The following is a 27,281-nucleotide window of genomic DNA, read 5'->3' on the forward strand; positions in this document are numbered from 1 at the left end:
GAGAATAATCACATGTTCTAATTACCATTTTGGTTATACACATAATTAATAATATTCTGTCTTAATGGGACACATTGAAACTTCAGACAGTTGCATGCTTTAACTATGCATATTACCAAATCCTAATGTCAGTTGTGCTGCCAAACACAAAGAAATCATGATGTTATATTTTAACACTAATAATAATATTCATATTTTTATATAAAAATATAACAACAAAAATAATTGATTTTCTCCTGAAAGGTTACTACATGCTAATAATTTTATATTCTGGGTAATCCATTAAATCCAAATTATTCATTTTCATCTATGATCTTATCAAAAATAAAAACACAAAGGTAAATGAGATGATGATTCATATACAAAAGGATATTATGATGAATAAAAGAAAAACTTACTGAGTGTAAACTTTCATTTTCACGTAGACAAGCTGTTTGGAGCTCTGATTTCAGAGCTGAAATGTGGTTTCGATGAGATGTCATTTCCTTCTCTAATGTAGCAATTCTAGAGCTTGCAAGTTGGTAGACATCCATGAAACTTTTAATCATAGCCTAAAGAAATAAAAACAGTGTCACATACAATTCAAATAAAACTGTCCCCAAAGGAAAATCTTCATAATTTGAAAGCGGAATCATTAAAATTTGAAAATAAACAAGTCTTCATCTTTCTTGAAAATAATAAAGCAAAACATTAACTTTCAGATTGAGAGCACTTGTGTCTATTTGCAGAAAGTTTGGATTGCAATCACTGAAACTTTTTTCTAAAGTAGGCATTTTAATAAGATTTACTTTGATGTATTGTTTTCAAATTTGGAATGCAGTGTTATAAGTTGACATACTTTTTTTTCTAGAGTTAACTGTAAGTTAAAATTTAACCTAAATTTTTATCTTAAGAGACATAAAGATGTAAACATGAATATATTAAAATGAGCTGAGTTGTTTAAAAATTAATTTACCCTGAAAAAGGATGTTTTTATAACAAAAAGAATATCTATTTAATAAAATAACTTCATTACAATATGATTAAGAAAATGTAATTATGTCCATGTTTATCACAGAGTAATGTTCCTGCTCTGTAATATTGATCAGGCTGATAATAAAGCTAATAGCACAAAGAATTTAAATGATTCCACATTTTCTGGTAACTTCATATGAAACCTAACAGAACAGGACTATTGGGTATCACTGGATTTTAGTGAAAAAGACCAATTGAATTTTTTTGAATTTGAATCTTTTCCTTTTGAAAGTAACTTGAAGTGGGTTTTAGGTAAAAATACATTATCCTCAACAATAACAACAACATTATTAATATCACAATAACCAGCATTTGTTTAACAATTTAAGATTTGCAAGCACTTTTATAAATGTTATTTTGTCTTCACAAACAATCCTAAGAATGTCATTATTCATATTTACAACAACCTTAGTTGCCATTATAATCATCCCTATTTTAAAAAGAAGAAACCAGAGGCAAACATAAGTTAAGTGACTTGACTGCGATCCAACAGCTAATAAGGGTTTGAGGCCATATTTGAACTCAAGTTTTCCTGACTATAGGTACAGTGATCTATCTATATGCTATATTATGTAAAACCTGCCTTTCAGAATATCTAGTACAGATTCAAATGAGTCTCCCACTTTGAAGAGATCCCATTAAAATATGCATTTAATTTCATATCTTTTATAATATTGACAATTTATATAAAACAGAAGATGACTACAATAACCAGACAACATATGTTGTGATAGAGAAACTCTGGGAATTTCTCCAGTAATTGATATCTGATATAGTCAGTCTTAGAAAGCTTCTTTGAAAAAATTAATATAAGCAATGTTTTGAGGGACTGAGAAGACTAAGTTTGGTGAGAACAAAAGGAAAGCGACTAGATCTCCCCAAAAAAAGAAAGACTGAGTATAAAAATTTTAAAACAGAAGCAGATAGAAGGATTCATAGTTAAATACTGAGATGTTGTAAGATAATTGAATCTAAGTATACAGGAGCAGATGGCCAAAGATGCAAAGAATATGGAAAAATAAACTTAAATATTAATCTAATAAATAAATTAACACACATGAAAGAAACAACATGACTAATTGAAAGTCATACTAGATATGAGATTGAATCTCATTCAAGGACCTTAATAATCTGGCTCTTTCACATCTGGCTCACACTGTTTCTACCACATATTAGTGATTCATAAATATTTCTTTATTGACAAATGAACATACTTGTAGCCCACTGTTTTGTAAATCAAAGAACAGAAACTAATAGAGAAAGTAGTAACTATGCGACAAGAACTATTAAGGCGCAGGTCAATTCTCTGAGATCCTCCACAGCTGTGGATAACATCGGAAGGAGTTGCAGGGCAGCCTATGCTGATACAGATGTTGCGGACTGGGAATGAGACAAATTGGCGGCAGAAGGAAGAGGAGAGAGGTCAGACAATGCAACGGCCTCTCACTCAGAAAGGTCAGAGAACAGCAACGGCCTCTCAGTCTCCTTTTATCATCCTCTCACATGAGGAGATACATTCTGGGTTGGATCTCCAGCAGCCACTATCAACTGGCTCCCATGTATTCCAAAATAATGATGCCTGAAAGTGGGGCATAAGAAACACAAGAATTACAAGAAGAACCAGCAGCGTTCCAGAGCCGTTCGTGAGTAGAATCCTCCCAGAGTTCCTACGGTAACCTGCAAGGAAGGAAAGGAAGAAGAGCCCTGGTAAAAATTTTTTAGTTGGGGTAATTAAATGGGCCAAAACATCAAAAGGCTGAGCCCAGAGACTTATGAGAGACTTAAATGCCTGTTCTGACTACAATTCCCTTCTCCATTTGAAAGTTTGCCTCCATGATATTTCAAAGATCAACACGTGTTACAACCATCCAGAAGTAATAGTGCTGCTTGCAATCCTCAATATGCAAACCATGCTGTGTGTGTGTGGGAGGGGGGTGGGGGTGGGGGTGGGAAATAACAGCAAGAAAAGAAAAACTGGGAATTGTTAAGGAACAGGTCAATTCTCCAAGAGCCATCAGAACTGTGGATCCTAGCACATCCACAGTTGGATGGCAGCCTTTGGAGTTGGAAGGCAGCCTTTGCTGACACAGGCATTGCAGACTGGGAATGAGATAAATTGGAGGCAGAGGGAAGAAGAGAGGGTAGGCAGGTCAGAGAACAGCAACAATCTCTCAGTTTACTTGTATCATCCTCTCACAAGAGGAGGTCCATTCTGGGTTGGATCTCCAGCAGCTACTGTCAGATGGCTCCCATGTATTTCAACAGCTCCTGTATTACAACAAAGAACTCTAGGAGAAAATGAGAAAAAAAAAATAAAAGATTGTTTGGCAAAAAGTGCACAGTAGAGGACAAAAGAAAACCCACAACAAATAAAACATGGGCAGCCCTGAACACAGTAGGTATTATTTATTACATAGATTTTCTTGAAATGGAAACTTATTGATTTATATTTTGAATCCTTTCTTATGTTCTGCTATGCACCTGGAATTGTTTTCTTTTTTCCTTTTTTTATTTTGTAATTTAAAATAAAATTTAAAATATCAAAAAAAGAATGATAACCAATTATATAAACGATTTTTGACAGAAAATAAGTGTAGAGCAAGATCTCCTACCATATCATACTAAACTTGAAGTGAATAGATAATCTCAATATAAAAAGAAAGAATTTACAATTAAAAAAGGATAGAGATTTTTTTTTTAAACAGAAATGTGATTTTTACTGGTATAAAAAACTCCCAGTGAGGAAACATCTTTTCTTAATGTAGATTGGTAATTTACTGTCTTAGGGAGATATCACTGAACATTACAAAGATAATATAGAAAATTAGATCATGATTGCTTATAACTGAGATGATTTTTCAAGAATAAAATCAATGCACTTAAAATATAGGGAGAAATTACTGACTAGAAAAAAATTTGAATCAATATACAAATTATATGATTACTCTGAAAAGTCTTACATCAGAGATAAAATAGACACAATTTTTTTAAAAGATTCAGTCATTTTCCTTATAAATAAGTGAATAAGATACTAAAGAATTTCAAAAATAAGAAACAATATTTCAACAAGTAGAGAGGAATTATGATATAGTAGACAGAGAGCCAGCTTTGTAGTTGGAGACACCAGAGTTGAAATACTGCCTCTAACAAATACTAACTATATAAATCTGGGAAAGTCATGATTTTTCAATGAGTTAGGCAGCACCATAAGACTTTACTTTCAGGCAATTTGTCTAACTGGTCCAGTGGGGAGAGGTTGGAAGAGGAGCAGAAAAATGGTTTACAAACCATCAATTCCTTACATCAATGAAATTACAGACACTGCAAAATAATTTCAGTAATAATACAAAAAAGTTCCCAAATGAAAACAAAACTTTAAATTCATACCCATTTCATTGGCAAGATGATTAAAAAAAAAAATACTTTTCGTATTTTTTTTTTTTTTTTGGATCAGAGATATCATGCGACACAAATACACTGTTGGTGGAGCCAAGGGTTGGTTCAACCATTCCAGATATCAATTTGTGAGAAAAGTTACTAAAATGGCTCATATTCTTTGGTAAGGTAATACAACTGCTGTGCACATTGACCAGAGGATCAATGGCATTTGATTTTTGATTTAGCAGCATGACCTTGGGAAATTCACATCAATTCTCTAGTGGGAAAAAATGTTGGAGATGAAAAAGATGACCTAGAGGTCCCTTCTAGCTCTATATTTATTATGCTATGATGCTTTATATGCCAAAAAAATTCAAAACAGTACTTTCTATAGTAGCAACAACAAAAAAGAAAACAGGTCTTATCAACTGCAGAACTGGTATCATAATTTTAAAAATTATTGCATAAGGAATGATGAATATGAAGAATCCTGAATATTATGAGAAGTCTCATATGAACTTACACCAGGAGTAGAAAATAGAAAAGGTAGAATAATATACATAAATAATAATGTAAAAAATTTGTTCTTGATCAGCCAAATCAGTAATGACTGTTTCCCACCTTGGCCTTCACTAGTATAAAGTATTTATCATTCTTCATTAATATATCATATAACTCTAAAAGACTCCATGAGGATAGCCCCAAACTTGATTTAAAATTTTAATTTCCCAGCACCTAACAATATATACAGTAGATACTTAATAAATGTTTATTAAATTGAACATAAAATAATTGTACAAATTATGAAAATGGTACCACAAATGCTGAGTTGGCTTTTTCCAAGTAATTCATATCTTATCTTCAAAAACACTCTTTGATGTTTGAAATTAATGTCTAATTTTCCTAGTCTAAGGTTCTTTGATATTGGAAACTGTCTAACTTACACCAGCACTTATGGGGAAAAAAAGTACTAAAATAGGTTCTAGTCCCAGTTCTGACACTTACTGGTCATTAAAACATTCAGGTAACTCATTTAACCACTTCAGTACTTGATTTCTGTAAAATGAAGGGAATAAAAACCTAGCCTTGTAAAGTTGTATAAGAATCAAATGGGATAACATGTAGAAATGACTTATAACTACAAAACGCAGTACATGTGTAAGTAAATAATTATTATTAAATATTTTGCTTACTTGGTTACTGATTGCTATATTATATAAATTGATAATAAAATCTTTTTTATAAGACAATTTGCCTTCCCATAGAAGTTCTTATGATAAGTGGGTTTGATAGTTTCATATAATTTAGCATATAAAATATGAAGTAGGCATCAGGTAAATACTGAATGCTTCTGAACTAATTAATGGATAAGAGAATATGCCTCCAGGTGAGATGACCATCTATATTGGTTTTCACTATGACTTAACACTAACCTTTTGTTCTGCATTTAAGAATATTAATATTTCAAATGAAACATCTTATTTTTTCAGACTGTTTAAAAAATAGATTTCTTCAATTTCATAGTGATTTTTATCCTAAAGCATTTTTCTATAACATAAATCACATCCCTTTAAGTCACTTTTTAAATAAATCAACATTTTTTGGTAGTAAAACAATTTTAATAATGAAAAATGTATTTAAATACAACAGGATTATAAACTTAAAGGCATTTTACAAGTTTTTCAATCCTCTGATTTAAAAATTAGCAAAGAGAGGGTTCAAAGAAATTAAGTGTTCAAGGTCACACAGTAGAAAAGTTGGCATTTCAACAAAGATCTAACTCTAAGTCTAGTGCTCTCTGTATTATTTCCATTCTCCTTCTAAACAGTTTGAATAAAATGCTGCCAATTTTTGTATCAGTACCTAAATTAGTTTCAAATTCTATCTTCTGATACTCATCTGTTTTAGGAAAGACATTTTTTATAAGAGATCCTTAATAATTTGGCTTTTTTTTCCCTTTGCCTAAAATTAAGTCAAGAATGAATGACTTTTGTGTGTTTAATTTGTAGAGAGAAGTAATATAGATATTTTATATGTGTGTATTTAGTTTTAGAGAGAAAGTACTGTAATCATTACCAAAAACAATTTCCATGGTACTAGTTGTAGAGAACATAGTATACTTTCCTTCAAAATGAAATTTTCTTTCAGAGCTGGAGAACTTGGAAGAATAAAAGTTGGGCAACAGAGAGTCAGGCAAGGAAGCCACAGTTCATTTGAGGAATGAAGAATGTTAACTTTATACATTAAAAAGTCATTCATAGTATGTAATAGAGGATGCCAGTGGGGGGGGGTGGGGGGAATCCAACAACTCTGTAATATAAAAAGAGTGCCAAGTTGGCAAGAAAAATGGAAATGACAATATAAATCAAATGAAAAAAGAAATCGTAAACATCTAAGAGTTTTCCCAGTGACCTCTGCCACATCCTTTGTGAAAAGGCCTATATTTCACAATAATTAATTCCTTTACAAAAAATCTTGAGAATTATTACGGGAGAAAATGATGGGAGCATGATCTTGTGCCAAACTCAAATTCAGCATCTGAAAATTGATGTTTATTCCCATGTCATCTTTGTTTTCAGGCTTTAGATAAATATTACACAATGGTATACATTACCAGTAGAAAACTGATTCAATGACTAGTGAAAAAATTGTAATTGGGCCTACTGAAAGTAACATTTTATATGTAAGATATATTAGCTTTTAGTCAGGGAATATAAGGCTGAGAAAAAAATTTAGAAGACATTTCAGTTAACATATGCTTTTTAACTTAAAAATGAGATTTTTTTTTTTTTACTTTGCAAAAGAAATTTTTGCAAATAAGGATTATATGTGCTTTTCAGTTAAATAATACGAAGTCCTAATATTTTTTCTTAAGGAAATGATAGGTATTTATCAAGGTCCCAGATGGCAGAGGTATACAAAGTACCATGTTAAACACCAGGGATACAAGGAAAGGTTGGGGCAGGTTGGAGTGGGATAATGGTGCTAGGAAAGGGATGGCCCTTGTTCTCTATAAGATCTCATGGTAAAATGCAAATGATAATGTGCAAACAACATATATATAGAATAATTTGCGGATAGTCTTAAGAATAAAGTGAAAAGTCTCTGTCCCAGGAGGTAGAACTTTAGTTGAGACTTGAAGGAATACAGGAAGCAGAGATAAAGAATAAGGGAATCCCAGGAAAGAGGGAGACTGAGTGAAAATGATCAGAATTAGAAGATGGAGCTTTATGTGCAAGGAGCAGCAAAAAGGCCAATGGATCACAGACTATGGGGAGTAAGGTGTAAAAAGACTAACAAAACAGGAAGCTTGGGTTATGGAGGCCTTTAAAAGCCAAACAGAGCATTTTACAAAGAGCCACTGGATCTTATCGGGTAGCGGAGGGGAGGGTAGACTATGACAATCAGCCACATGAGGGCTGGCACAGAGATATATGTATATATGTGCAGAGACATATGCAATATCCTATTGCAATAACACAGGTGTAAGGCAATGAAGACCAGTACCAGGGATGTGGCAGGGTCAGAGGGCTCAAAGGGGTTTATAACATATTTCATATTCATGAGGACAAAGTTTCTAAGGGACTTGAAGAGTATCACACAGCTAGTAAGGGTCTGAGACGGAATTTGAATTCAGGACTTCCTGACTCTAGGCCTGGCACTCTATCCACCTTAGCAATTAGCTGCCTTTCACTGATGACTACATTATTTTTAAAATGTGAATTACAAATTTTTTCACTTAATCAAAATATTATACTTATCATATCTGAAATAATTTTTGATAAGGATCTTTAAATATCTGTATTTGAATTAAAAATGAAATGCTTTATCTCAATGCCATTCTCTCTATTAATTGTGGAAAAGGTAGATAATTAAAAAACTAGGAACAAAGCTACTGTCCATCAATTAAAGAACAAATTATATAATATTAATTAAAAGAATACAAATTGATCATAAGAAACAACAAGTATGAAGAATTGAAAAGAACTTAGGAAGACTTGTATAAACTGAAGCAAAGAAATCAGAATCAGCAAAACAATATAAATAACGATTACAAAAATATAAATGAAAATAACCTTAAAAGCTAGCTAAGTTCAAGATTAATTGCAATGAACAATCTTAGGAGTAACAGAAAAGATGTTAAAATACTCTTTTCTGTTCTCAGTGGAAGTGGAGAGCTGAGTACCTTATATTATATATACTATGTATTTTAGTGATTTTATTAGTTTTTTTTTTTAATCTGACAATAACTGTTTTGTTTTGTTTTGATTGTTAGAAAGATAGGATTTAAGGGAAGAGAGAATTTCTATCAGGAAAAGCCTGTGATGGGAAAAAACAAAAGGTATCAATTAAGTTTATTTTAAAATAAAATATACTACATGTGATTTTTAAAAAGATTACCATTTCAAAAAAAGAACTGTAGGAAATAATAATTGTTGTACTCTGTAAATTTTTTTACACTAAAAAAATCTGGTAAACAAATTTTAGTAGTCCTGATTGGATCAAATAAGCAAAACACAATGCTATTGATCTGAGTAACTCTGTCAGGAAAAATAAAATAACCTATTTAAAGCACTGCAAAACTTGAAATATTACAGAAATGCTAATTATTATCATCATCATTTAGGGCTGTTCAATGCATTATGGCTGTTTGTGCTTTTTGAAGTACAATACTGAAATAATGGTGTCCAAACCCTGTACAAATTACAAATCAGATGCATATTATGAAAGAGAGATGGATATATGATTTAGGATAGAATATAGAGGAAAATATAGAAAGAAAACATATTTTTATTTAAATTTAAATTTATTTTTGGTTGTTTATTTCTCTCTATAGAAAAGGTTATATTCTACTACTTCTACAAAACCATCTAGCAGCTAAGACCACAGCAAAGAAAAAGACTTTCCATAAAACAAAAATACGACATACAGAAATTAGTTCTCAAAAAAAATGTTTATTGAATGCGTAAATGAGTTTCTCTTCTCTATCTCCATTACTGTACAATAGAGCTAAAACTCAATAAATGTTAGTGTAATGAGTAAGAGATGTATAGCTTCCTGGTTTTGTTGTTCTCTGCTTTTGTTAAGCGAGTCTTCCCTGTAAAGGTTAAAAAGCCTCTGGGAGCAAGGAATGTGGCTCAAGGCCTGTGGGAGGACCTAAGGGATGAGAGGTTCTGAGGCTCAGGTGAGTCCTATGTGGAGGTGGGGCATAGCCCCAGGAGGCGGTGTCTGACCCCAGGTAACACGGCTCCCTCCTTTAGTGCTCTCAAAGCCTAGCACGCCTCCCTCCTTCTTCTTGGGCCAATCCCATTATGCCAGGTTCCTAGAGGACCTCCCTTTCCCCCAGAGCCTCAAGGGGGTATAAATATGTGCTATCTAAGAATAAAGTTCTCTTTCGATTCACCCCTACCTCCTGGTGGTCTGTCTCTGTGGGATCTGAGTTGGTGCCCGAAGACAGGTAAGTGTGACCTAGCCATGCGGTTGATGAACGGGCATTAAGAGTAGCTCAAAGAGGAGCTTTTTTTTTATATGTTTCTAATGCTAAAGTTTGAGTTTCAAACTGTCTCCCCACCTCCCTTCCAAGCCCACAATGGAGAAGGCTAACATTTGATATACATATAATTAAGGAACTATACAATACATACTTCAGTTTATTAGCTTTTTCCATGTCTATGGATAGCAGATCCCCTATAAGTTCTTCATAGTTGATATGAATGTTTGTTACTCAGAACAGTTTGGTCAGTCACAATTCACTTTAAACAATCTTGTTTACTATGTTTACTATGTTCACTATGTTCTTGCCACCTCCTCTTAATCTCATTTCTATTAAATCACTACACCATTTTTGTTTTTTATCATCCCCATTTTTACATGAAACCTCTTGTTATCTCTGATTTTCTTGAATATTTTTCTTGTCTTTCCCTTTATTCTATTTCTTTAAATTGGCCATTTAACTCTCTCCTTGCTAGTCTTTGGAATCCTGTATTTAGTTGGGAATATTTTTTACTTTATCCTTTACTGATCCCTCTACTTCTTTCTTCAGCTATTTGTAAAGCCTCATCAGGCAGCCATTTTGCTTTCTTGTCTCTCCCGTCCCACCGTTACAATGTTTTTAGTTAGTTTCCAGTATAATACTATGAACTTGTCCGTAGTTGTTCAGGCTCTCTTCTGGATCAAATCTTTAAAATCTATTTATCACCTTCATTTCACATTCACAGTCAGTTTCAGGTCTGGTTTTAACTGATTGTACAGAGCTTTAGCAGCAACATGTATTATCAATCTGATTTCAATATTGACCATCTAATAAGGTTTATGTGTAGAGATTAATACTTAGATGTTTAAGAGTATTTTCTGTGACCAGTGAGTTATCTTGACAAAATTCTATTAATCTTTGTGCTGTTTTATTTTGAACTCTAATGCCAAATTTGCCTATTATTTCAATTACTGTTTGGTTTCCAATCCCCTATGATGAATATGACCATTTTTTGTAGTGTTATTTCTACAAGAGGTTGCAAGTCTTCATAGCCTCTTCAGCAATAATAGTTGGAGTAGAGATTTTTATTCCTGAGATGTTGAATGGTTTTCTTTGTATTCAAAAAATATAATTCTACCATTTTCAAAAATAAATCCTACCAATGCTTTTCTCACCCTTTTATTGAACAGGAGGGCAATCACATTTTTCTGAAGGGATTCTTGCCCACTGTCATATATTAAATGATCACGCAAATTAAATTCACTCATGTCCCATTCATGATATTTAATTTTTCCATCTCTTCTTTGACCATATCTAGCTTATTACTCTTGATTCATATATCATCACAGGTTTGTGATGTAGTGCTATAATCTCCATGCTAGTATGTTATTTAAAATGTTTGCATCAATGTTCATTAGGGAAATTGGTCTGTAGTTTTCTTCCTCAGTTTTTGCATTCCTGGGTTTAGATCTCAAAACCATATTTGTTTCTGAAGGAATTTGGTAGGACTCTATAACTTTTTCAGTTTATATCATATTAGAATTAATTGCTCTTTAGATGTTTGATTGAATGTATATGTAAGTCCATCTGGCCCTGATGCTTTTTTCTTAGGAAATTCATTTATGGCCTGTTCAATTTCTTTTTCTAAAAGGGGTTTATTTAGATATTCATTTACTCTTCTGTTAATCTGGGAAGTTTATATTTTTGCAAATATTCCTTATCACTTGAATTGTTAAATTTATTGCCATGTAATTGACAAAATAATGCCTAATACTAGTTTTAATTTCATTTTTGTTAATGTTATAGTCACCCTTTTCATTTTTGATACTATTTAGATTTCCACTTCTAAAAATCCCGTTAAGCTGTAATTTATCTTTTTTTTCCAGAAAGCCAGCCCTTAGTTTTATTTATTAATTCAATGGTTTTTTGTTTTAAAACTTTTATATTCAATTTTATTAATCTTACATTTAATTTTTAGGATTTCCAATTTGGGGTTCAAGGGTTCAACCTCTTTCTTTAAGATTAGGTTAGCCTTCAAATAATTTTTAATCTTTCTATAATCCTTGTAATTTTATTGCATTATATTAAAATGATGAATTTAATATTTCTGCTTTTTTGTGTCCTAGTAGTCAATTTTTTTAAATGCCATGTACTGTGAGAAAAAGGTATATTCCTTTCTAGTTCTATTGATTGCTCTTCAGATGTCTATACATATAGTTTATCAAAAATTCTATTTATCTCTTTGGCTTCTTTTTGATTTATTTTTTGGTTAGATTTATCTAGTTCTAAGAAGGGAAGATTGAGTCTTCCACTAATATAATTTTGCTATTTATTTCTACCTGTAATTCATATACCTTTTTGTTTATACATTTAGATGTTATATGGCATTTAGTACTGATACTTCCTCATTTTCTATGGCATCTTTTAACATAATGTATTTTCCCTGTTAAACTCTTTTAATTAAATCTATTTTAGTTTTAACTTTGTCTGAGATCATGATTACCTTCCCTGTTGTCTTTTAACATGAACTGAAGCTTAATAAATCCACTATGATCCATTATTTTACTCTATGCATGTCTCTCATCTTTAAATGTATTTCTTGTAAACAACATATTGTCAGGCTCTAGTTTTTGATCCATTCTGCTAACCTTTTCTGTTTTACAGGTGAATTCATCATACTAATAATCAAAGTTATAATCCCTAGTTGTATATTTCCTTCTATCTTATCTTCACCCATTGTTTGTTCTTCTATTTTTACTCTATTTCTCCTTAGAGGTCTAACTTACTTATGACCACTGCCTCCCTAATCAACACAGCCTTCTAGGACTCCCTCCTTTCTCCTATCCTTTTGTTCTCCTATTTGTCAGGAAGTGTACAATTGTGTTCTAAAAGCAGAATCTTCTACCTACAACCAAAGATTCCACTACTACTAGGGTTAGTTGACTAAGAAAAACCTTCTGGCATGTCAAGGACAAATACTGATTTCTTCTTGCTTGTTCCTCATTCTTGAAGAGGACCATGACATCAGGAAGATGATGCCATGATATTCAAGTGAATTGGATTTAAATGAAGGAGCCTGTGCAAGGGCACCAACCTCACTCTCTCCTCTGAAGCCATCTGGATCCAGTGGCAAAATACAAAAAAAGACAACTGAAGATGGCAGCAAATACAATGGGAGATTATACCTTTTTTTAAGATAAGATCTTTCCCCAGTCTCAGTTTGACTGAGATCAGATGCAGTCAGTAATTAAGACTAGGTAAGAAATGGCCTCTTCCCTAACTTTGGAAAAAAAAATCAATCTGGAAAGGGAAGACCCTCAGGATTTCTGGCCAAAACAGAAATTGTTGGAATTTGCCCCAACTCTGAGCCATCAGCCCTCAAATAATGATCAAGTGAGACTTGGGCTAGGATGTATTGTTGGCCAATCAATGAGAGTCAGAGTGATTCAAAAACCAATGAGAAAGTTAATATACTAAAGCAACTCAAAACTTCTGCTGATCCAATCAAAAAATGCTCCTAAAAGAAATAAAAAACTACTTTGGGGTGGGGGAGCAAAGTCAAGATGGAGGAGAGGACACACGGTTCTTTCTGAGCTCTCCTGCTACCCTCAAACTAACTATAAAATTCAGCCTCTGAAATAGACCTAGACTATCAGAACCCATGAATATTGGAAGTGCAACAAAATAACAGCAGAAGATAATTCCAAAAATCACCAAAAAAAATCTGTTTTGATCATGCCCAAGCACAGGAGGAGGTAGCTAGGCGCAGGCAGGAAGCCAGAGCACGGAGGCCAGCCCACAATGAGCAGATCCTGGGTGGGGCCAGTCTCTGCAGGGCAGAGAATCTACAGGGAGTACTCTACCACAGTGCTGGCTACTCTGGGCTGGCAGCAAGGCAGTAAATCAACAGAGAAGTTATAAAACATCCCACATAAAAACAGAGGGTAAAGAGTGTATCCCAAAGCACAGGAGGTTCACAAAACCTGGCCATGCCCACCCAGCACCAGGAGTGACTCAGCATAATCCCAGAGCAGCTGTTGTTTCTTCCCGGTGTCTATAGAGGAAGCTTAGAACTTCATGTACTAAAAACAAATCCCAATTTAAAAAAAAAATTGAGTAAAAAGGCAAAGTGAGCTCTAACTATAGATAGCTTCTATGGTGATTAATTAAGAATTTCAAACCCTGAGGAGACTAAAAGCAGAATTTCTCCAGATGAAGACCAAAAGGGGGATATAACCTGATCCCCAACACACAAGGCTCTCCTAGAAGAAATTTAAAAGGCTTTTACAAGAGAGCTAAGAGGAAAATGGAAAAATTAAAGGAAGACTCTGAAAGAGAGTTTAGAAAAGGCATATGACTCATTAAAAAAAAAAAGATTTGATAAAGTGGGAAAAGAAAAAAACTCCCTGAAATGTGAAATGGAAAAGATAAAGAACTCCCAGGAACACAAAATTTGTAAATAGGAAAAAGAAAATAACTCCTTTAAAAAAAAATTGTGAAATGGAAAAAAATTCCACAGAACAAAACAACTTATTTAAAAACTCAATTGGACAAATACAAAGAAATAAAAAAGTAAATGAAGAAAATAATTCATTAAATTCATTAAAAATTAATTAAATATCTGAAAAAACTGAACAAATGGAAGTGAATGACTCAATGAGACATCAAGAATCAGTCAAGCAAACCCCCCCCCCCAAAAAAAAAAGAAAAAAAATTTAAAAATGTAAAATACCTACTTGGGAAAACAACAGACCTGGAAAATAGATCTAGGAAAAATAATTTAAGGATTATTGGACTCTCTGAAAATCATGGTGAAAAAAAGAATCTAGCTATTATTTTTCAGGAAATCATCAAAGAAAACTGCCCAGATGTCATAGAATCAGAAATTAAAATAGCCACTGAACAAATTCATTGAACACCTTTTGAAAGAGACCCCAAAATAAAAACTCCAAGGAATATTGTGGCTAAATTTCAGAACTATCAGACAAAAGAAAAAAATATTACAAGCAGCCAGAAAAAAACAATTCAAATACAAAGGAGCCACAATAAAGATTATTCAGCATCTAGCATCATCCACATTAAAAGATCAAAGGGCCTGGAATCTGATATTCCAAAAGGCAAAGGAAGTTGTAATGCAGTCAAGAATAAAATACCCAGCTAAACTGAGCATTTTCTTCCAGGGAAGAAGATAGGCATTCAATGATACAGGTGAATTCCATTTATTTTTGATGAATAAACCAGAGTTAAACAAAAAAAAAAAATCTGACTTCCAAATAAAGTACTCAAGAAATATAAAAAGGTAAAAAGAAATCTTGAGAACTGTGTTTCTGTTATGGGTATACATAGAGATTGCTTGTATAATTTGATTTTAATGTTATAATATAAAAAAGGAACTAGAGGTGGAAAGGGGATTGTACCAGACACAGGAAAAGTGGAGATAAAAAGAGGGAAATTACATCTCTCAGAGAGACAAAAAAAAAAAAAAACAAACTATTGTATCTGAAGGAAAGAAGGGGGGAAGAACATTGTGTCAATCTTACTCTCATCAGATTTGGCTCAGAGAGAAAATATTAGACATATTTGGTATACAGAGAAAGTTGTCTCACTTCACTGAAAAGTGGGAGGGGAAAAGATAAAGGGGAAGGGGTAAGTTAAATAGAAGGGAATACATAAATAGTAGGGGGAAGGTACAAGAAAGGAGGAGGGCTGCTTGAGGCAAGTGGTGCTCATAAATTTAATATGAGGGAAGTGGGGTAAGGGGAAAAGGAAAGAGAAAAGTATAATCTAGGGATAATAAGATGGCAGGAAATACAGAATTAGTAGTTTTAGCCATAAATGTCAATGGATTGAATTCACCCATAAAGTGGAGGCAGATAGCAAACAGGATTAAAAGCCAGAATCCCACAATATGTTGCTTACATGAAATACATTTAAAGCAGGGTGACACATACAGAAAAAAAAGGTAAAAGGCTGGAGCAGAACCTACTATGCTTCAGGTGAAGTAAAAAAAAGCAGGGGTAGCCATCCTGATCTGAGATCAAGCAAAAGCAAAAATTGATCTAACTAAAAGAGATAAGGAAGGAAACTATATCTTGCTAAAGGGTAGCAAAGATAATGAAGCAATATCAATACTAATCATATGGTTATGCACCAAATGATATAGCATCTAAATTCCTAAAGGAGAAGTTAAGAGAGTCACAAGCAGAAATAGCCAGCAAAATTATAATACTGGGATATTTCAAACTTGCACTCTCAGAACTAGATAAACCAAATTACAAAATAACTAAGAAAGAAGTTAAAAAGGCAAATAGAATACTAGAAAAGTTAGATATGATAGATCTTTGGAGAAAACTGAATGGAGACAAAAAGGAGTACACTTTCAACTCGGCAGTTCATGGAACCTATACAAAAATTGACCATATATTAGGACATAAAGACCTCAAAATCAAATGCAGAAAGGCAGAAATAGTAAATGCATTCTTTTCAGATCACGATGCACTAAAAACTACATTCAATAAAAAGCCAAGGAGGGGGAAATAGACCAAAAAGTAATTGAAACTAAATAAACAGCACATCATAGACACAATCAATAATTCCATCCAAGAGAATGACAATAATGAGACAACATACCAAAATTTGTGGGATGCAGTCAAAGCGGTAATAAGGGGAAATTTTATATCTCTAGAAGTTTACTTGCATAAAACAGAGAAAAAAGAAGATCAATGAATAAGCTTGCAACTAAAAAAGCTAAGGAAAAAGCAATTAAAAACCCCAAATACTAAACTTGAAATTCTAAAAATAAAAGGAGAGCAAAAAAAAATATTGAAATAATAAATAAAACTAAAAGTTGCTTTTATGAAAAAACCAACAAAATAGATAAAACTTTGGTAAATTTGATTAGAAAAAGGAAAAAGGAAAATCAAATTGTTAAGTCTTAAAAATGAAAAGGGAGAACTATCCACTAATGAAGAGGAAATCACAGCAATAATTAGGAGCTACTTTGCCCAACTTTATGTCAATAAATTTGACAACCTAAGTAAAATGGATGAATACCTACAAAAATATAGGATGCCCAGATTAAAAAAGGAAGAAGTAAATTGCTTAAATAGTCCCATTTTAGAAAAAGAAATAGAACAAGCTATTAATCAACTGCCTAAGAAGAAATCCCCAGGACCAGATGGACTTACATGTGAATTCTACCAAAAATTTAAAAAACAATTAACTCCAATACTATATAAACTATTTGAAAAAATAGGGAGTGAAGGAGTTCTACCAAATTCCTTTTATGACACAAATATGATAGTGATACCTAAACCAGGAAGGACAAAAACAGAAAAAGAAAATTATAGACCAGTCTCCCTAATGAATATTGATGCCAAAATCTTAAATAAAATATTAGCAAAGAGATTACAGAAAATCATCCCCAGGATAATATACCATGACCAAGTAGGATTTATACCAGGAAGGCAGGGCTGGTTCAATATCAGGAAAATTATTAGCATAATTGATTATATCAATAACCAAATTAACAAAAACCATATGATCATCTCAATAGATGCAGAAAAAGCATTTGATAAAATCCAATATCCATTCCTATTAAAAGCACTAGAGAGTATAGGAATAAATGGACTTTTCCTTAAAATAGTCAGTAGCATTTATTTAAAGCCATCAGTAAGCATCAGATGTAATGGGGATAAACAGGAACCATTTCCAATAAAATCAGGAGTGAAACAAGGTTATCCACTATCACCATTACTATTCAATATTGTATTAGAAATGCTAGCTTCAGTAATAAGGGATGAAAAAGAGATTAAAGGAATTAGAGAAGGTAATGAGGAAACCAAATTATCACTCTTTGCAAATGATATAATGATATACTTAGAGTACCCCAAAGAATCTACTAAAAGGCTCTTAGAAATAATCCACAACTTAAGCAAAGTTGCAGGATACAAAATAAACACACATAAATCACCAGGATTTTTATACATTACTAGCAAAATCCAACAGCAAGAGATAAAGAGAAATTCCATTTAAAATAACTATTAGTCAATAACTTTAATAATCTAGTGTTTGAGAAACCCAAAGACCCCAGCTTTTGGGCTAAGAACTCACTGTTTGACAAAAATTGCTGGGAAAATTGGAAATTAGTATGGCAGAAACTAGGCATTGACCCACACTTAACCCCATACACCAAGATAAGATCAAAATGGGTTCATGACCTAGGCATAAAGAATGAGATTATAAATAAATTAGAGGAACATAGGATACTTCACCTCTCAGACCTGTTGAAGAGGAAGGAATTTATGGCCAAAGAAGAACTAGAAAATTTTGATTATATCAAATTGAAAAGTTTTTGAAAAACAAAACTAATGAAAACAAGATTAGAAGGGAAGCAATAAACTGGGAAAACATTTTTACAGTCAAAGATTCTTAAAAAGGCCTCCTTTCCAAAATATATAGAGAACTGACTTTAATTTATAAGAAATCAAGCTATTCTCCAATTGATAAATGGTCAAAGGATATGAACAGACAATTCTCAGATGAAGAAATTGAAACTATTTCTAGCCATATGAAAAGATGCTCCAAGTCATTATTATTCAGAGACATGCAAATTAAGACAACTCTGAGATACCACTACATACCTATCAGATTGGCTAGAATAATAGGGAAAGATAATGCGGAATGTTGGAGGAGATGTGGGAAAACTGGGACACTGATGCATTGTTTGTGAAATTGTGAATGCATCCAACCATTCTGCAGAGCAATTTGGAACTATGCTCAAAAAGTTATCAAACTGTGCATACCCTTTGATCCAGCAGTGTTACTACTGGGCTTATATCCCAAAAAGATTTTAAAGAAGGGAAAGGGACCTATATCTGCAGGGATGTTTGTGCAGCCCTCTTTGTAGTGGCCAGAAACTGGAAACTGAGTGGATGCCCATCAATTGGAGAATGGCTGAATAAATTGTAGTATATGAATATTGTGGAATATTATTGTTCTGTAGACCAGCAGTATGATTTCAGAAAGGCCTAGAGAGACTTACGTGAACTGATGTTGAGTGAAATAAGCAGAACCAGGAGATCATGATATACTTCAACAACAATACTATATGATGATTAATTCTGATGGATGTGGCCATCTCCAACAATGAGATGAACCAAATCAGTTCCAACAGAGCAGTAATGAATTGAACCAGCTACACCCAGTGAAAGAATTCTGGAGGATAACCATGAACTACTACATAAAATTCCCAATCCCTCTATTTTTGTCTGCCTACATTTTTGATTTCCTTCACAGGCTATTTGTACAATATTTCAAAGTCCAATTCTTTTTGTACAGCAAAATAACTGTTTGGACATGTATATGTGTATATATATATATATATATATATATATATATATATATATATTGTATTTAATATATACTTAACATATTTAACATGTATTGGTCAACCTGCCATCTGGGGGAAGAGTTGGGGGGAAGGAGGTAAAAACTTGGAACAGAAAGTTTTGCAAGGATCAATGCTGAAAAATTACCCATGCATATATCTTGTAAATAAAAAACTATAATTAAAAAAAAAAAGAAAGAAAAAAAATAAAATAACTGTTGATAGTATAAAATATCTGCCAAGGGAAGGTCAGGAACTATATGAGCAAAACTACAAAACACTTTCCAAACAAATAAAGTCAGATCTAAACAACTGGAAAAATATTAAGTGCTCTTGGATAGGCCAAGCAAATATAATAAAAATGACAATATTACCTAAACTAATCTATTTATTTAGTGCTACACCACTCAAACTCCCAAGAAACTATTTCACTGACTTAGAAAAAATACAAACAAAATTCATCTGGAAGAACAAAACATCAAGGATTTCATGGGAACTAATGAAAAAAAAAAATCAAATGAAGGTGCCCTAACTATACCAGATCTAAAAGTATATTATAAAGTAGCAGTCATCAAAACCATTTGGTACTAAGAAATAGACTAGTTGATCAGTAGAATAGATTAGGTTCACAGGACAAAATAGTCAATAACTATAGCAATCTAGTGTTTGACAAACCCAAAGACCCCAGCTTTTGGGATAAGTATTCATTATTTGCCAAAAACTACTGGGAAAATTGGAAACTAGTATGGCAGAAACTAGGCTCTGACCCACACTTAACACTGTATAACAAGATATGGTCAAAATGGATTCATGATCTAGACATAATGAATGAGATTATAAATAAATTAGAAGAGCATAGGATAATTTATCTCTCAGAACTGTGGAGGAGGAAGGAATTTGTGACCAAAGAAGAACTAGAAACCGTTATTGATCACAAAATATCTAATTTTGATTATATTAAGTTAAAAAGTTTTTGTACAAACAAAACTAATGCAGATAATATTAGAAGGGAAGCAATAAACTGGGAAAACCTTTTTCCAGTCAAAAGTTCTGATAAAGGCCTCATTTCCAAAATATATGCTGAATGGCTCAAATTTATAAGAAATCAAGCCATTCTTCAATTGATAAACTGTCAAAGGATATGAACAGACAATTTTCAGATGAAGAAATTGAAACTATTTTTAGTCATATGAAAAGGTGCTCCAAATCATTATTGATCAGAGAAATGCAAATTAAAACAACTCTGAGATACCACTACATACCTCTCAGATTGGGTAAAATGACAGGAAAAGATAATGATGAATGTTGGAGGGGATGTTGGAAAATTGGGATACTGATACATTTTTGGTGGAATTGTGAATGAATTCAAACATTCTGGAGAGCAGTTTGGAACTATACTCAAAAAGTTATCAAATTGTGCATATCCTTTGATCCAGCAGTGTTTCTACTAGGCTTATATCCCAGAGTTTTTAAAGAAGGGAAAGGGACCCACATGTGCAAAAATATTTGTGGCAGCCCTTTTTGTAGTGACCAGAAACTGGAAACTGAGTGGATGCCCATCAATTGGAGAATGGCTGAATAAATTGTGGTATATGAATGTTATGGAATATTATTGTTCTGTAAGAAATGACCAGCAGGATAATTTCAGAGAGGCTTAGAGAGACTTTCTTGAATTGATGCTAAGTAAAATGAGCAAAACCAGGAGATCATTATACATGGCAACAAGATTATACGATGATCAACTCTGATGGTTATGGCTCTCTTCAACACTGAAATGATTCAAACCAGTTCCAATTGTTCAGTAATGACAAGAATCAGCTACACTCAGAGAAAGAACTATGGGAAATGAGTGTGGACCACAACATAGTATTTCCACTATTTCTGTTATTATGTGCTTGCATTTTTGTTTTCCTTCTCAGGTTTTTTTTTCTTTCTGCATCTGATTTTTCTTGTGTATCAAGATAACTGTATAAATATGTATACATATATTGGATTTAACATATATTTTAACATATTTAACATATATTGGATTACCTGTCATTTAGGGGAGGGGATGGGGAAAGGAAGGAAAAAGTTGGAACAGAAGGTTTTGCAAGGGTCAGTGTTGAAAAATTACCCATGCATATGTTTTGTAAATAAAAAGCTATAATAATTAAAAAAAAGAACTACTTTCAAAACTTGAGATATACTAGGTGCTCAAAGATCAAATGATCCAATATAATACAAATGAGAGTACTATTTCAATTAATTTATAGTTTTAATGGTACACAAATCAAATGACTATGGAAATATTTTACAGTCAGTCTAAAAGCATTAAAGTGCTAAGTGCAAAGCAAGGAATAAGGAGGTGGCACAATGCTAATCCCTGAAGAATGATTCTTGGTAAAATACCATGGTTGGAGAAGGATCTGTTGAAAGAAGTACCAAATTAGATCATTCTAATTCCTCCCCTAACAATACAATTTTATAACAGGAAGTGATGTATTCTGTGACATACTAAGAGGTCGACTACCAAGAAGGAAATAACAAGAAGAGGTATGAAAACTGGGTCAGGAGGCTGGAAGTATTTAGTCTTTGTCAAAGAGGGTTCTTGTTACATGGAGAAGGTTCTGGGGCAGAGTCAACAGAACAAGCAATCAGATGGTGAGAGTCTGACTTCAGGATAGTTAAAATGCCAACAAATTCATGTGCAGGAACAAAAGGCCTAGAATATTAAAAACATTATGTAATAAAAAAAAAATAGCAATAAAGGAAGAAACACTTTCAGACATCAAACTACATTATAAATTAGTGCATCAAAACTATGTAGTATTAGTTTTTTAAAATAGAAAAGTAGATAAATGCAAGAAATTAAACAAACAGAAAAAAATGTAATTCACTAATTCTTTAGTAATTAAATTCAATAAATTCCAAATCTCAAATTACTGAAATAAAACTGTTTAGTAAAAATTTAATACATCTTATAGCATATAGCATAATAAACTCAAAGTGTATAAGTGATTTGAATATATCAAAGATCATAAAAAATGGAAAAGAAGTAGATTATCATAGAATTTGGGAAATAGAACTATCATAATCCTTAATGTGTTAATGTATCATTCTGTTGATATAGAGTAGATCTACTATGTTAAGATTTAAAATTCCAAAACACAAAAAAAGAAAAAAGATACCTTTCAATAGCAATGGGCAGGAGATATAAAGTATGGAATTACAAATGACAAAATAATTTTGATTATATGAAATTTAAAAGCTTTTGCCCAAATAAAATTAATGAATCTAGAATAAAAAAGGAAGAAATCAATTAGGGAGGAAATTATTATTCCAAATTTCTTGGATATATAAAAAATATAAATGTATGAAAATAAAAACCATATCCCAATAAATGAATTGTATCTGAAGGCATAAGAATTGTTTTCAAAATCACACTCTCACACCAAGAATATTGCCACATACAATAAAAATGGGAATAGTCATTATCAGAGAAATGTGGGGAAAAAATAGCATATTAAGCTATTATTGATGGTACTATGAACTGGATTCAATAATTCTCAAAATCATTTGGAATTATGTGATGAAAGTTATTAAAATGTTTACACTCTTTGACCTAGTGATTTCATTTCAAATAATACAAAACACACATATACATACATATATACTTATATACAATGAAAAAAAAACCTAATACAAAATAAAATATTTATAGCATTGCTTTTGGTAGTAGATGAGGAGATAAGATGTCTAATAACTGGGGAATAGTTAAATACACTATTTTACATGAATCCAATGGAATATTACTGGGCTAAAAAAATGCATATGAAAAATTCAGAGAATCAAAAAAGAACTGATGAAACTGATGCAAAGTGAAGGAAAACAAACATGATGTCAAAAATGGAAATGAAGATAATAATTTTAAGAAATAAAAGCAAATAAAGAAAAACTGCAATAACATAGCTTATTCCCCCCCCCCCATATATATCAGATATGAGAAGATATTTAGCTATGTTCCTCATTTCTTTGCAAAGGGAAGGAAGTGCCCAGATAATATATTACATGTATTGTCAGTCTTTTTTGATGTGCTGGTTTTGATGAACTGCTTTCTTTTCTCTTTTTATTCTCTTTATTATAACATGCATCTCTGGGAAGGAAAGACAGAAAGAAATGTGATAAAAAATAACATTAAAATATTTTTTAAAACTGATAACACTTATTGGTAAGTCATATGATTATATCAAGGAAAAATGATCATTTTTTTACTTCTTGATATTTGAAATGGCATTGAACTTGACTTATGCCATCACTCAAAAAATTTTACTGGCACCACTGTTGAAGGATATAAATATAGCAATTCTTCAGGTATGAGAAGGGGCCTCATGGGAAACTATTCAACAGAGCTGTTTCTGCAACAGTCTTTCATAAAAATATTGTTTATTTTGTTTCTTGTTTAGATTCTAAAACTTTTTGTAGCCTCCATTCAACTATGGCAAATACAACTTAAATCTGCCAAGAACTAAATCAATTCTCTTAAATGGTTTGCCTCTTTGTCCCTTAAGAACTTAATACCAGGATTAGGATCCTTGCTCCATTTTCTAAGTCAGTGATGATCACTAATAAACTTATACCCAAGGAAAGCCAAATGAAATGGAAATATAAATAATGAAGTAAAGAATTCTTGAGAGAAAAATTGAAAAGAGTAGTAAAACTGACAGAAAGTAAAGAGAAAGTTTTCTCATTGGAAAGCACAGTGAATAGATATGAAATTGTAGTAATGAGAATTATTTTAAAGAAATAATGGTATTTTTAATGAGAGATAAAAATACTGATAATTAGTGGGGAAAGGGAGGAACAGTTTCTAATTAAAACTACTATTATCATTTTAAAATCAGTGCCAGTCTAGAAAGTAGTAAGGTAGCTCAATGGATTCAGGAAGACTTTAGAAAGTTAGGCACTAACTATCTGTGTGGACCCCAGGCAACTCATTTAACCTCAATTTGCCTTTGTCCTCTGGAGAAGGAAAAGGCAAGCCAGTGCAATATCTTTGACAGTTTGGTCCATGGAGGTCATGAAGGGTAGGACAGGACCGAACAATGACAACTGCCAGCTTAGCAGACAAGGAGTCTTCTGAAGGCAAAGATCTTAGCTAAATTGTGTTTCTTACTAGTTACCGAATGAAAATGTATAAAATGAATGATGATCAAAGAGTTTAAAATCAGAAATTCTGAGGAATTATTATTGATAAATTATTGAATTCAACAAATATTTATTAAGAACCCAAGAAAAGTTCTATATGAACTACTAGGTGGTACAGTGAATATACAGGGCCTGAAGTCAGGGAGACTCATCTTATTGAATTCAAATCTGGCTTCAGCCACTTATTAGTGTCAAATACTTAACTCTATTTGTCTCAGTAACCCAAGCAAGATCACAAAGTGTCAGATATGACTGGAAATTATTGAAAAACAACACTAACTGGGCAAAAGACTGGAAATACGAGACAAAAAAGTCCCCACTATCAAGAAACACTGAAAATGGAAATCAAGCTAAACAACATAATAAATACAAGCCTTTGTGTGCCTTTACAACTTGATTCATATATATTTTACATATTTTGTAATTATTTGGAGTGAAATTTCCATTTCTATTTTTGCTTCTTGAATGTTGTTATGACATTGAAATACTATTGATTTTTAAAGCATTTATATTGAAGGCTGCAAAACTGCCGAAGCTATTAACTCCATTATCCTTGCATATTCCCTAGAATTTTCAAAGTACATCATCATACTATGAGCAAATAAAGATAGTGATATCTCTTCTTACTCTGTGCCTTTTCTTTTTTGGATTATTACATTTTCTAGCATTCCAGAACAATATCAAATAATTATAGGGAGAGTGAGCATCCTTGCCTTACTTCCATATTTGTAGATATTGTATTCATTATACATGATGTCTGTATTTGGTTTTAGATAGATGCTTTTTTTGATTGATATTTTAAAGGGTTCCTCTACGCCTAGAGTTTGTAAGGTTTTTAGCATTAAAAATACTGCACGTTGTCAAAGTGTATATTTTTATTTTTTTCCCACTTTTTATTGACAAATTGTTAAAATAAGATGATTGTATCGATATATAAAAATCACACCCTGGTCATAATGAATGGTTCTTATATAAAATCACTGTAGTGTAACACTATTTTGTTTTAAATTATTAGTCAAGGCAGCTAGATGGCACAATAGATAGAGTTCTGGAGACAGGAGAAGCTGAGTTCAAATTCAGTCTCAGACACTTAACACTTACTAAGCTATGTGACCCTGGGCAAATCATTTACTTCCAATTGCCTCGCAAAAAAAAGAGGGGGGGTGGGGGGGAGGAGGAAAAAAGAAAATTTGATTTTAGTTTTTCTTCTGTGTTTAATCTTTCCCTGGTTTAAGTCCCTGGTTTAGGACTGCATTCATCATAAAAAGGGATTCCAGTAAGGTTCATTCCTTCTCAGTTTTTGAGAACAATTTATGAAGAATTGGTACTAACTGTTCTTCAAAAATATAATACATAGATAAGGAAAGAATTTAGCATCAAACAATATATTAAGAGTGCATTATGAAATGTAAAATGGATCATTTCGATTAAATTAAAAGGTTTTCATGAACAAAACAAATGAAACCAAAATTAGAGGTAAACTCAAAAATGGGGGGGGGGGGGAGAGAAAGTTTTTACAGCAAGTATCTCTGATAAAGTCCTCATTTCTCAAATATATAGAGATGTGGGTCAAATTTAAAAGAATACAAATCATTACCCAATTAATAAATGGTCAAAGGATATTGACAGTTTAGAAAAAGAAATCAAAGTTATCTATAGTCATTTGAAAAAAAAATGCTCTAAACTCATTAAAGAAATGCAAATTAAAAGAACTCTGAGGTACCACTTCACACCTCTCAGATTGGCTAATATGGCAGAAAAGGAAAAAGATAAATTTTGGAGAGAATATGGAAAAACTGGGACACTAATAAATTATTGGTAAGGTTGTGAATTGGTCCATTTGTGGAGAACAATCATGAATTATGCTAAAAAGGGTAATAAAACTGTGCATACCCTTGGATCTAGCAACACTAATAGCAGGATTGAAATCCATTGGCAAGAAAAAAAATCAGGATGACTGACAATGGCCCAGAATGCAATGGATAACCTTGCCAGCTTCAGTGTCTAACCAAGATCCAAGTACTCTAATGCCTGCTTAAGCTGCCTTCACATCATTGAAACAAATTGTCCTCCTTTGTGCATCCCACTAGAGAAGTCTTTATAATCTTGAAGTTACATCCCTTGAACTCACTGGTGGGTTTGAGACATATCAGTTACCTTCACCCTGAGTTAGCCTGTTTGTTGCAATGGTTTAGTAGGGTGTGGGTATTAGATATGCTATGGTTTCTTGGAGCCAAGGTGAGAGCTGCGTGACTGTTTAGACACCAAAGGTGCAAGAATGGCCCTGCAAAGAGCTCAGCAAGCCCTCATACCAAAGAGGTTAGTCCTCCCTTAACAGTCTATAAATCCCACAGCTGGATGTCTTTCATTTAATAAGACTACATTATTTAAGAACTAAAAGACTTTTCTGACAGCTCAGGTGTTTTGTGTTTTTGAAAGTATTCCTCTATTTTTTTGTGTATGTTTTCAGTTTTGTTAGCATATAATTGCATGTAATATGTTCTTTTTATTTCTTTTGGATTTGCTATTACTTTACCTTGTACACTTGGTAATTTATTGATCTGATTTTCTGCCTTATTTTTAATTAGATATGGTAAAGGTTTTTCAATTTTATTTTCAAAGAACAAGATTTGTATTTTATTTATCACTTTTATGGCCTTTTTGTTTCTAATTTATCAATTCACCCCCTTATTTTTTATCATTTCCTCTTTTGTTTTTATTTTAGGTTTATTTATTTGCTTGTAATTTTTAAATGAATAAGTACATTCATTCTCTTTTGCTATTTTGTTGATGTATTTTTATAAAGATATGATCTTTCATATTTGCTTTAGCTGCATTCCA

General features: G+C 32.5%; 1 protein-coding gene across 7 annotated transcripts in view; it reads right to left on the bottom strand.

Annotated features, from left to right (window-relative positions):
• The window catches only part of CCDC171 (coiled-coil domain containing 171), a 418,598-nt gene that overhangs the window by 63,224 nt on the left and 328,093 nt on the right, over positions 1-27,281 (bottom strand). For all 7 annotated transcript variants that reach the window (XM_031961543.1, XM_031961537.1, XM_023497955.2 and 4 more), the window contains one exon: positions 399-551. In XM_031961543.1, coding sequence (XP_031817403.1) covers positions 399-551 — 153 coding nt within the window. The remainder of the gene's footprint in view (positions 1-398; positions 552-27,281) is intronic.

The sequence above is a fragment of the Sarcophilus harrisii genome, chromosome 1, assembly GCF_902635505.1.
Source record: "Sarcophilus harrisii chromosome 1, mSarHar1.11, whole genome shotgun sequence".
Lineage (NCBI taxonomy): Eukaryota > Metazoa > Chordata > Mammalia > Dasyuromorphia > Dasyuridae > Sarcophilus > Sarcophilus harrisii.